Below are 11,520 nucleotides of genomic sequence, written 5' to 3'. Positions count from 1 at the left end.
ATATATATATATGTATATATATATATATATATATATATATATATATATATATATATATATATATATATATACTGTATATATAATGTTTACATGATGTTCACCGATGACTCAAAAGAAAAGGACCATCTCTATATATAACTGTGCATGTTTTTGTATAATGTCTGGTTATATACATAATGTATTTATGGAAAATACAAATAAGGTATATATACTGTATGTGTATTTGTTCATAAATATACAAATGTACGATATGTAGCAAGTATTCAAAAGAATAAAGCGGTGTCAAACTGTTTAGAATTAAATTTTATGAGTGCAAGAAAGAGTGCAATCAAGATGGGGAGGGGGGGGGGAGAGGAGTCTACTGACGTCACACTACCTAAATTTACTTTATTATTTTCTTTGTCCAACAGAGTTTGTGAAGTGGCACGTTTGATATGAGAAGGGGTGCGAGGGGGCCAGTTAATTTAGGTTTTAATTTCTCTTTCAATAAATAGGCCGTAGGAACAGGCAAGAAAATGCTTTACATATAGCCCAGGCCTGGTAAAAAAATATAAAAGAGCAAAAACCGAGTGAGTTTAAACTCAAAGAGAGCAATAGAGCTGCCTCTTAAAAGATGGAAGATTTTAAGAGTCAGGGTAAACAGAAGCAGAGAGTGTTCCGAACTTTGGCAGTAGAGGGAAAGAAAGTCGCCAAACAGTGAAAAGCAAGATAACAAATGGTCAATTGGCAACCCCCATATTCCCCTCTTTAAGTACAGGGCTACAACACTAATTATCAAGAGAACACATTGATAACCTTGGGCGGATACAGCATTTGTATATAAACAATAAATACATCTTTCTACGTCTCAGAGTACAAAATTTCTTATTTTTCAGTCTTATTTCCCTTGTGACAAATTATATACAAGTACAGTACTTTCTGTAATGGGAATATCACAACTATTTAAGCACATGATTAGGCAATTACCGTGGAAGACCAGGAAGGTTTCGAGGATACAGAACCTGTACTTGATACCCTGACATCGGAAGGAGAGTCATGGTACTCAAACTGATATGAAGGATCCCATACGGGAGATTACAGGTAAAATTTCCTTTCCATAATTCAATCGAGAGAATTTCAATCATTCTCTTAAAGAAATTTTAGAAGCTAAGGTTTTCTGATGTCAGTTTAAAAGTACAGACCTTCTTAGATCTTTCACTATTTGGTTTAGGAATTGGTAGAAGAACAGTATCATAAACAGGTTCCAACATTGCTTGAATTCTGTTCCAGCCGTGAGAGTTAATACGAAATATGCATGTAGTCATGTCAAAATATTTTGAATTGGAGAATCAACTCTACATTTATGGCAAAGAGTAATAAATAAATAAAAGGGCAACAAAGTTTACTTACATGAAAAGAATATTGCAAGATTGAAATATACAGTAAAACTCTGCCAAGAAAAAAAAGAGGGATGAAAAGAATTATTTTTCAAGAATGTTTAAACCTGTTTATAAATTTCTCCAAACATATTGATCTCAGCTCTTGTCTCAATAGCACAAAAAGATAATAGAAAAGGACATAAAACAGCTCCAGAAGTTAGAAGTAGGAGACATGGAGATTCTGACGATGATGAGAGGAACGTATGAAAAATTATCACATGAGTTTCAATCTCACATTTTGGCTTTTGTGCTCGCTCCCATGTCGAGAGAAACTTGATTTAAGTATGAAGCCTCCTTCTCCTTTTTTATACACTATTCCGACGATGAACTTTTAGATTTATTTAATTAAATCATTACTGAAATGCAATTGGCATAAAATACGCAGCCATTAAATACCTTTCTTTCATGAGGAATGTGAATAGAGACATCGATAGGTAATCTGATAGGTAGATATATTGTATTTCTGAAAACCTGATGAACCAAAGAGGGGTCGATTGGTGTGCCTCAAATAAATGGAAATAGCGTGGATTTTAATTTAGAAGAACTTCCATGTGCCAATGCTAAAGGGCACTAATCTCATTCCTGAACCTAAAATAAAAAATATGTTAGATGAACTTTCTCCTAAACGATATTTATATGAAACTTGAGAGACTTGTAATTTTTTTTTTATTGAGTGGATCCATTTGTAGAGAGAGATAGGGAGAAATTCAATGAAAAAAGGAGTTTCTTTTTAAGTTGAGTTGGCTAATATCCATGGGCAAGAAGAGAAAGGTCATGTTTTGTTAATTCAGTGACGTTATGAAATACAGATCTGTCTTGACATTTCCTTAGATAATTCTTATCAACAGTCTACAAAGTCAAAACAGAAATACTTTCTGTATCAAGCTTTTATGAGTTTCAATGTAAAGCTTATGTCAAACTTGGAAATAGCCGTGTGAGGATAAACAGGGCCATCTAATGGCTACGTTCTTTACACAAATCTGAATCACATTTCTTGAACCACATGCTGTTGAAAATAACTGGAGCTACTACAAGAAAAGAAAGAAAGAAAAAAAAAAAGTCTCCTAACTCTTCCCATGTATCAGTGGGTATTATTTTGATACTAAACAAGTGATGAATTGCAATAGTACTGGATTATAAAACGTTATTCGATAAACCAATACGAGGTTACAAGTTTTGATTCTATACGAATCTAATTTATCTCACTTTGATTACCTTTTGATAAATTTTTGTCAGAAAAGATGAGGTTGTATAGAAAAAAAAAGATATAATGCTTTAAATGGGATTATGATTATGTGGTTATCTATCCTGCATATTGAAAATAAAAACTTCATCGTCTTCCCAACACTGAAAAAAAAAATGATCAGCAATGAAAGTATCTTTTCATCAGAATGAAAAGATAAAATATAACATAGGGAACAAATGCCTACTCTAACATGTCAGATGTTTATCAAAGGAGTTTCCAACAGTGTTTTGTTTGTTTTTTATCACATATTATCGAGGTGCAGCGTCTCCACCTCGTGTGTCTCGACGCCACCGTCCGTCCTGCACTGCAAACTGAGACTTGGCGTGTGAATCATTCTAGGTTCCACCCTTGGGACGTCACCCCGAAGGATATTCGATGTTGCTCGACTTCCACGCCTGTCAGAGGCCTCCAAACGTGTCAACGACGTTCCGATCAGGGTCCTCTCATTACTGTTCTCCAGACAGACACTGTGGGAACTGGATTTCCTGAATGGCTGTTGTTGTTGCTGCTGCTGCAGCTCATTTTGTGCAAGGGCTTGGCTTGACAACTCTTCCATGCTGCCATGGTTGCAGCGCCCTTCGTAGGTAAAAGGCGTTTCAAAGGTCTGACGTCCATCTCGATTACCAGACCTAGAATCATGACTTGGTCCTTTCGAGGTAAATGCAGTCGAGACCTGTTGGTACTGGTGCTGCTGCGAGTTTGTTCTTGTGCGTCGAATGCCTGACAAGACCCCTGCAATGGCACAGAACAAGTTATTAGTATCAAACTCTATTGAACAAATATTTACAGGGAATGAGTCTTAACTGTCATTAAATTCAAAGAAAAATCCAGTTAGAATACTTGAGAGAAGAGAGAAATTGCAATAAAAAATTGGATAAACACCATTAATGGTCATGGTCGTATACAAAAACCACATTTTGCCTTATCATGAACTTATCAAATGTAGTTTAAGGTCTAATTATGAAATGGATCAACATTCTATTGGAAGATTCTATCAACCCAGGAAAAGCAGAGGGTCACTTTGAGTGCTTTACACATGATGTAAGACTTCCACCATTATCTAACAGTTAGCCCATAAGGTTTTTCATTATAAAAAAAAAATTATCATGCATGTAAAATGCATGTGTATATATAAAAAAACAACCAATTTCAGAATATCATTATTAAGAAACTACTATGAAAAATACTTTTGTTTAAGCCTTTCTGCTCATTTCCTAGTAAATATTCCTACTTAGTTTGACCATGTTTAGAATTCAAAATATTTGTTGAATAAATATTGTGAACGGATAAACGTACAGTCATCAAGTGTATATCCATGTATGCACTAATATTTGTATAAACGTTTTTACAAGTTGAGACTAAAAGTAGAAAACTTTATTTGATAACATCGCCATCATATCACATTTAATCAAAATACTGACAGCAACTGAAAACTACTGAAGAATTCCATGTACCTATGGGAATATAAGAGATGTTAAAAGTGCTCTAAACCAATAACTGGCAAAAAGCAAAAGGGGAGAAGCTATGTGGTATACATTGCATTTTTGGTGTTTGAATTCTCTTCAAAATTTACCATATTTCTACTTCCAAAACCTTGAGAGATTAACATCCTTCATTACCTAATAACTGTCACAACTTCACTACACTTGAGGGTTATATTTGAGTTTATTTGATTGATGATTGTCTTGGTGAACACATCACCAAATCCATTTGGTTCAGCTTTGTTAATGCTTTACTTGGTAGAGATAACATTTATCCAAAGTGTCATAGATTCCATTTTCAGAGGATCTTCCAGCATTTACCATTCATAAAAAACAATGTAAATCATTTACATTTCACATCACTTATCAATTAGAGTAACCCCTTTTAAACCTTAAATAAAGTGGTTAGGCTATAATTCACCACAAATAAACATAATTGTGAAATTATAATATGCCCTGCAGCTAATTTCTTAGCAACATTCTGCCATTGCAGTACCTTAATTTTCAGGTTCATTCCCCATCCCTAGTGTTTATGACACTAGATGTCTGGTAGGAGGTAACTCCAAAGAAAAAGAAAAAAATTACCATTGCCATTTCATACAAGTGCCAGTTAGTGGATAAATGCCCTATGCCAAAAAATTCTTAATGTTAGCCATTCACCTATATCTTCCATGCAGTATCTCAGATATCAATGTCCTTGTGTATGTGTGTACAGGGACAGTATTGTAAAGTTTATTGTGAAATCACCTCATAAGAGCATTTAAAACAAGATCTGGTATGCACAAAATGACATATCTTGTGGGTTGCTATCCTGATCAGGATTTTATTAGTGCTATATTTTAAAATGTATTTGGGTAAGAAATATCCATAGCACACAGTGAGAGTAGTAACTGTCTATTCTTTAAGGGATGAAAGTGATAAGGAAATTTACCACATATAAAATACCACACTCTTTAAAATCAAGACAGGACATGAAGAAGACAATGAAAGAGGAGGGTAGATATGCATGTATATATGTACTGTATGTATGCAGCGTTTTCTTACTACTGTGCCATTCTAAAAGTTTAATGTCCTCAGAGGAGATAGCAAAAGACTGGTGTCAGATATTAAGACAGCAAGATACATAATTGACCTTCAAACAGAAGTTGCAAGCTTCAAAAATCGTATTCTAATTCTTTTAACAAGAGAAAATGTTGTTTGGATATGACATTTTGTCCATACAAGGAAATAGCAGAGGCTTCACTGATGTGAGTCATGTAATATCTAACTAAAAAGATTATGAACCTCTTGGTAACAGGTGCTTTCATTAGAAACATAATTTATTACAATTTCAGTGTGGCTATTGCTCATTATAAGATTGTCATCGTTTTAATCAAAATTCAATAGTGTTAAAAAACATCAGCAATGAACATTGAAAGCTAGAACTATTACTATATTGAACAGAACAAACCAGTGCTGGAAGAGGACTGAAATTGTCATTTTACAATTGTCACTCTATAATCCTGGACTTACTTCTTGTACTGGAGCATTTCAACAACATACTTTAATTTCTTTCATGTTTGAACCCAATATAGAGTCTACATATTGTTTATTACATTACCATGTCTTGAAGCACTGGCTGTTGTCCGGTTGGAAAATTTCATTAGAAAAATTGGCATGACCCTAAAATCGACTTGACTAGCCAAGGAAAATTTTGAATATTCAAGCAATACTAAAATGATTTCACTTCTTGATGAACGCTCTGACTGCAAGAGCTGAAATTGAACCCAAAATTCTAGCAATCATAAGAGTCAACTCATAACGTCTGGATTACCCAGACAACCACTTCTGAAGGTCACATAAAACTAGCTTCTGAGATGGTGAAGTCCAGGATGATGAAAGTGAAACATTTAGGTGCAGCAGTGCATATTTGGTGCTCTGAGGGTGCGTTCATTACAAGAATAAAGAGGAGGAGCTTGTGGGTGGTGTTTTTCTTTTAAAGGGATGATGTGGGGATAGGGGGAGGGGCACAGATCACAAAGAACGCCACACACCTGGTCATAGTCCAGACTTTTGGCTTCATATTCCATGTCACTGACATTAGCAAGGACCTTTGATGGTACTGAGAGCTACAACTGTCATCATGAAAATGCAAGACCAGTTTTTTTGCTTTCAATCCATGCAGATTTGATACTGACTAAAAACAGTATCATTCAACTGCTTTTGAAATAAAGAGAAAATATAAAAATCATAATGTAAATCATATAAACTAGTATGGACTATTTTACATCACGATGCACATGGTTGTATTTTGTAAACAGATCTCATTTCCAAAAAAATAATGACAGGTAAAACATAACATCACAGGGAAAAGTAACCAGGCATATTAATCAACAATCAGGTGAGCTGGTAAGTAAATGTTCTCACCCTGGATCTGATAAAAAAAGGCAAAGATAATAATTATAATAAACCAAGTCAATCAATGCAAACAACTTTGATGAAAGCACCAAAAATAGTAAAATCAAATAATCAACAAATTTCAACATAAATCATTAAAAAAAAAGAAAAAATGAGAGATCTATTTAGTTACAGTATTCAAGGGTGGTCAGTTCTACTGTATTTTGAAAAGGATTCTAGCAAGGTTAATTATTTATGTTTACAGAATGAAAAGGGGGTTCACGCACTTGATTTTATTCATCAAATAAGATTTTTCAATAGAAATTGGAAAACTCTCTTGGAACAGAAGTACTTTGCAAAAGGACGAGATATTGATTGAATACCCTTGGACCCTTTCCCCAAAATCTATGAGAATTCTATATTTTTGGTTACTGTGATCAAAACAGAGAGAGAGAGAGAGAGAGAGAGAGAGAGAGAGAGAGAGAGAGAGAGAGAGAGAGAGAGAGAGAGAGAGAGAGAGAGAGACTCAGTTGGTAAGTGTTAAAGTTTTCAGCACTGAAGCTCAAAACGAGATAGGGGCAAATTGTGCTATACATCTCCAAATAACAGGTCACAGTTGGTAAATAATCTTGAACAAACTCAGCTGTTATCCCAAATAATTATCACACTATCTTACACAATAAGGCAATATTTACGTCTCACACATTTTCTTTTTATATTTTCCTTCATCGTCTTTTCTTTTTAAACTGATTAAGATCTAATATCAAACCATATAAAAATGTATATAAAATTTACCGTTTTACATAAATCGACAATCATTTGTCTTTAATATATTCTATCTGAAGGATGTTTATGAAGTTTACAAAAGATAAGAAAGTTGGGAGATTCAGTAATTTCTAATCACCTCCTGTATCTACTAAAGATGTTTTTTCTTTAATCCATTACAAAGTACATACATTTAATATAAAGAAATAAATATTGATATTAAGAAAAAATGCTACATATAAATTTCAAAATTACAGTATTTGAAATTCTTTCTGTCTTTTATTAACTTTAGTAATTTTCTATTTACAATTTGTTTTTCATCACCATCTGTTTTCGTATTTTCAAAAATTTCCCTGAGTTATCAAATATGAAAGAAATATTAATAAAGTTTTTCTACTTATTATAAAACTAATAAACTTTCACATATGTGACTCAGGTAATATTCAAGTTCCTTCAAGCTCTAATGATTTATCATTAACTCTATTCCATCCACGTTCTAGGTTTCAAAATTATTCAATTACATAAAAAATAACATCCTCGGGTGGAATTTTAAATCATATATGATAAAAATAAGAAAGAAATTATCCCTCAGGTTGCGTTTGTAAACATGCAATATTCTCGTGGGGAAAAATATGACACTTGATAAAAAGCATTCTATTTTCATCTACCAAAGCCTCGAATGCATGAATCAAAAGAGGAAAAAAAAATTGTTTGATTATTGGATTATTTAAAGTAACATGCAGGTATATTTTGGTTTGATATGGGATGGAATCTCTTATAACAAAGAGGGAAAGGATCAAAACAGAATTAATCTAGTCAGGTAAGTCTGAAGTTTCTAAGGTTCTGCTGTTACGGTACTTCTGATCTGCCAGAAGGACTGGCCAAATATTCTTTTTCAAGCTAAATAAAAGCCTAAAAAGTTGCAAATTCTTAATGATCGTATATTAGTTAACAAATAAATGTCAATAAACCAAGAAATACAAATTTCTGGCATCAGGAAATAATTTCTGTTGTGGTGAAACTGAAGTAACAAATACGAAGACACAAGTCATTATTCAAAAACCAAATCTAACACAAACAGGCTTAACGAGCATTTCTTGATTACTCTTATACAGCCTCTGACTGGCTTGAGTTGCCCTCAAAACAAAATATTTTTTCTCTCGCAACTGCACAGTAAACTGGTCATTTATTTGAGTGTCATGGATAGAGTTAAGAACATATCTACTTGGGTTTAATTCTTTGCATATTACGAATTCTATTGGATTGCTGAGTTTTTAACCACACGCTGGTTTTAAGAAAATCTTGAGATTTGTCAACCGGGAATTTGGTATTCATAATGCGACATAATTTTCTTTTCAGACCAACCAGTTGTTAGATTGCCTTAGATTTTAGCGCCAAAACTGTTTGACTTGGGAAGAGGAAACCAAGAAGGAAAAGGATGAGAAGAAGTAAAAAAAATGTAGAGGAAAGGACAAGAATGTAAGGTCGACAAACCGATAAGGATGGTAAACGAAAAGATAAATGCTAGGAAAAGGAAAGTGCTGAAGGAGAGGCTATCCAGTGGGGTGTTGGGTATATTCCTTATCAGCTTCAGTGGAGGTCAAAAGAAAAAGAGGCCAGTGACTTAACGGTCAGGGAAGGCATTCACAAAGGGTAGGGGGGAGACTCAAAATGAAATTGGGTTAGTGGGTGGGTGCGTGTGGGCGAGGAACTAGGGTGGGAGTAATGGGGGAGGGGAAGGTCCAGAGGGATCATCTCGATTTATCAGTAGATAACAGAAGCAGTGGTGAGACCTGTGCTAAAGGCAGACTGGGAGGGAGCCAAGACTGGTGAGGGGACATCGTTCCAGACCGCACCAGGGGGACTGGTGGTGGCTGTGGTGGTGGTGTTTGTGGTGGTGAGGATGGTGGTGAATGATGTGTTGGTGATGAAAGATGTGGTATTAGTGGTCGTGGTAGTAGCATTAGAAGGAATGGGGTTATTGGGATGGGTCAGAGAAGGAGGAGGAGGATGAGTGGGATGAGGGCGAGGAAGATCATGGGTGGCGGAGCCCGTGATTGTAGACACACCCATCAGCGACTTCTCCGACTCGTGCGACTCCCCGCAATTATCTTTCCCGCCACCACCACCACCACCACAATGCTGAGCGGGCTCCCGCTGCAGGTCGGCCCGGTCCCGCTCGCTTAGAGGTACCTGGAAGAAACGAACACATCTTTTACATGATGATAATTAAAAAGCTAAAAAAATTACAAGTAATGGTAAGAGATGAAGATGGTACAATGATAAATACAACGATTTTTGGAGACTTAATTGAAGTTTTAATTCCTTTTTTCAGTCAAGATTTGAATATTGTTATCCTGTCTGTTCTTCAGCAACTGACACATCTTAACTTGGAGATAAGCTTGTGTTCTATTAAATTCCTTATCCCAGATCTAGATATTTAATCTCTAGTACTATCATTCAATTAGCTTGCGTACGCTATTTGAGAGTTTTCATAACTCTGATCATCTTGGCATCCAGATCTCAGGATATACCATTCATTGTTTATACAAAGTATGCAGTTAATTACTAGTCTTGCTTATTCGTTCACAAGACCCAATTCTACATATTGTTCTAGAAGTTCTACTATGGGTCGATCAAATTGTAGAGTGATCTTCCCAAACAAAAGCTGCATAATTTAAACTTAATAAATTCAAATTTGTTGCAAATGCCTTTCTGTTGAGTAGGTTAACATGAATCTAGTTTCATATTTCCTGTTATCTGTTTAACATTGTTACAGATCTTAACATACTTATTTTTTGTCATCTCAATTTTATAGTTTATCATCTCCATTTCTCTTTCACAATAGACTGCTTTCCCTGCTGGGCCTTTTGGGCTTGCGGAAGTCTACTGCTCAAAGTAGGGTTACAAGTTGGCTAGTACACTAATACTACTAATACTAATAAATTAGGAACGAACAGCGAATGACAGAAAAAAAAAAAACCTTGTAAGGGACAAGTGGCAATGCAAAGATTAACGCATCCGGAAGGAATAGTTAATAATGATAGAAAAATAACGAGTGACTTGGTTTGGCATAGGAATGTAATACAGTAATCAGATGGCCTTTCTTTTTTGCCATTTCTTCATGAAAAAGGAACACCTAAATGTTATCAACATATTTCCACTTTTATGTTACTTATCTGAATATTTTTATTTTGATGTTGCTTATCCAAATATTTTTACTTATATCTTATCTATTTAATCCTTATAATTTTGATTTTACTCTGCGTCAATGACCTTCGATGTCATGATGCCGGAGAACTTCAAATCGTTCAATTCAATTCTTATTTTACTTAGAACACGTTAATTCATTTGCATATCTGACATTCCCACTTACCTTTTCGGGAGCATTTTGAACGTAAATGACCCTGTTGAAGGCACGCCATCGTTTACACAGCTGCACGTACATCTTGCACTGCACGTACATGAAGACAAGTCCCCCCGTGAATCCAATCGCCACCACGATCAGCTTGGTCCAGAAAGGCCACTCCAGACTCCCCTCCTGCCGAAGGGCAAGACTTACATAATACACAAATTACCAATAAGTAGTAGTAGTAGTAGTAGTAGTAGTAGTAGTAGTAGTAGTAGTACAGCTGCAATATTACCGCTTCAATTACAGAGACAAAATCAAAATTAAGAATGATTTTGATTTTGATCTAAATATCAATTGGACGATTTTATGATATAATATTAGCTTATGAGAAGAATGTCACAAGCAGCAGTAATTATTATCATTACTGTTATTATCACTATTATTGACCACAATACATTGCCTTATACTAAATAAAAGTTTTAATAAATATATGTTATTTCACCCTCTCCTGCTCAACACAAAATTGAGAGAGAGAGAGAGAGAGAGAGAGAGAGAGAGAGAGAGAGAGAGAGAGAGAGAGAGAGAGAGAGAGAGAGAGAGAGAGAGAGAGAGAGAAACTATCCCTCCGTTTTGAATATATATATATATATATATATATATATATATATATATATATATATATATATATATATATATATATATACACACACACACAAGGCAGATAGTTTTCATCTCTCTCTCTCTCTCTCTCTCTCTCTCTCTCTCTCTCTCTCTCTCTCTCTCTCTCTCTGTGTAAGTATGAATATATATATATATATATATATAGAGAGAGAGAGAGAGAGAGAGAGAGAGAGGAGAGAGAGAGAGAGAGAGGAGAGAGAG

At 34.9% G+C, this 11,520-nt stretch overlaps 1 protein-coding gene across 4 annotated transcripts in view; it reads right to left on the bottom strand.

Annotated features, from left to right (window-relative positions):
• Window positions 1-334: 334 nt before the first annotated feature.
• The window catches only part of LOC137646061 (uncharacterized), a 415,122-nt gene continuing 403,936 nt past the window's right edge, over window positions 335-11,520 (bottom strand). For all 4 annotated transcript variants that reach the window (XM_068379219.1, XM_068379218.1, XM_068379217.1 and 1 more), the window contains exons 5-7: window positions 10,663-10,827; window positions 9,080-9,479; window positions 335-3,396 (exon numbers count right to left, since the gene is read on the bottom strand). In XM_068379219.1, the coding sequence (XP_068235320.1) occupies window positions 2,906-3,396; window positions 9,080-9,479; window positions 10,663-10,827 (1,056 nt within the window). In that variant the 3' untranslated portion in view covers window positions 335-2,905. The remainder of the gene's footprint in view (window positions 3,397-9,079; window positions 9,480-10,662; window positions 10,828-11,520) is intronic.

Source organism: Palaemon carinicauda, chromosome 8 (genome assembly GCF_036898095.1).
Source record: "Palaemon carinicauda isolate YSFRI2023 chromosome 8, ASM3689809v2, whole genome shotgun sequence".
Lineage (NCBI taxonomy): Eukaryota > Metazoa > Arthropoda > Malacostraca > Decapoda > Palaemonidae > Palaemon > Palaemon carinicauda.
The sequence above is the reverse complement of the archived record's forward strand: the minus strand, read 5'-3'. Positions and strand labels throughout refer to the sequence as shown.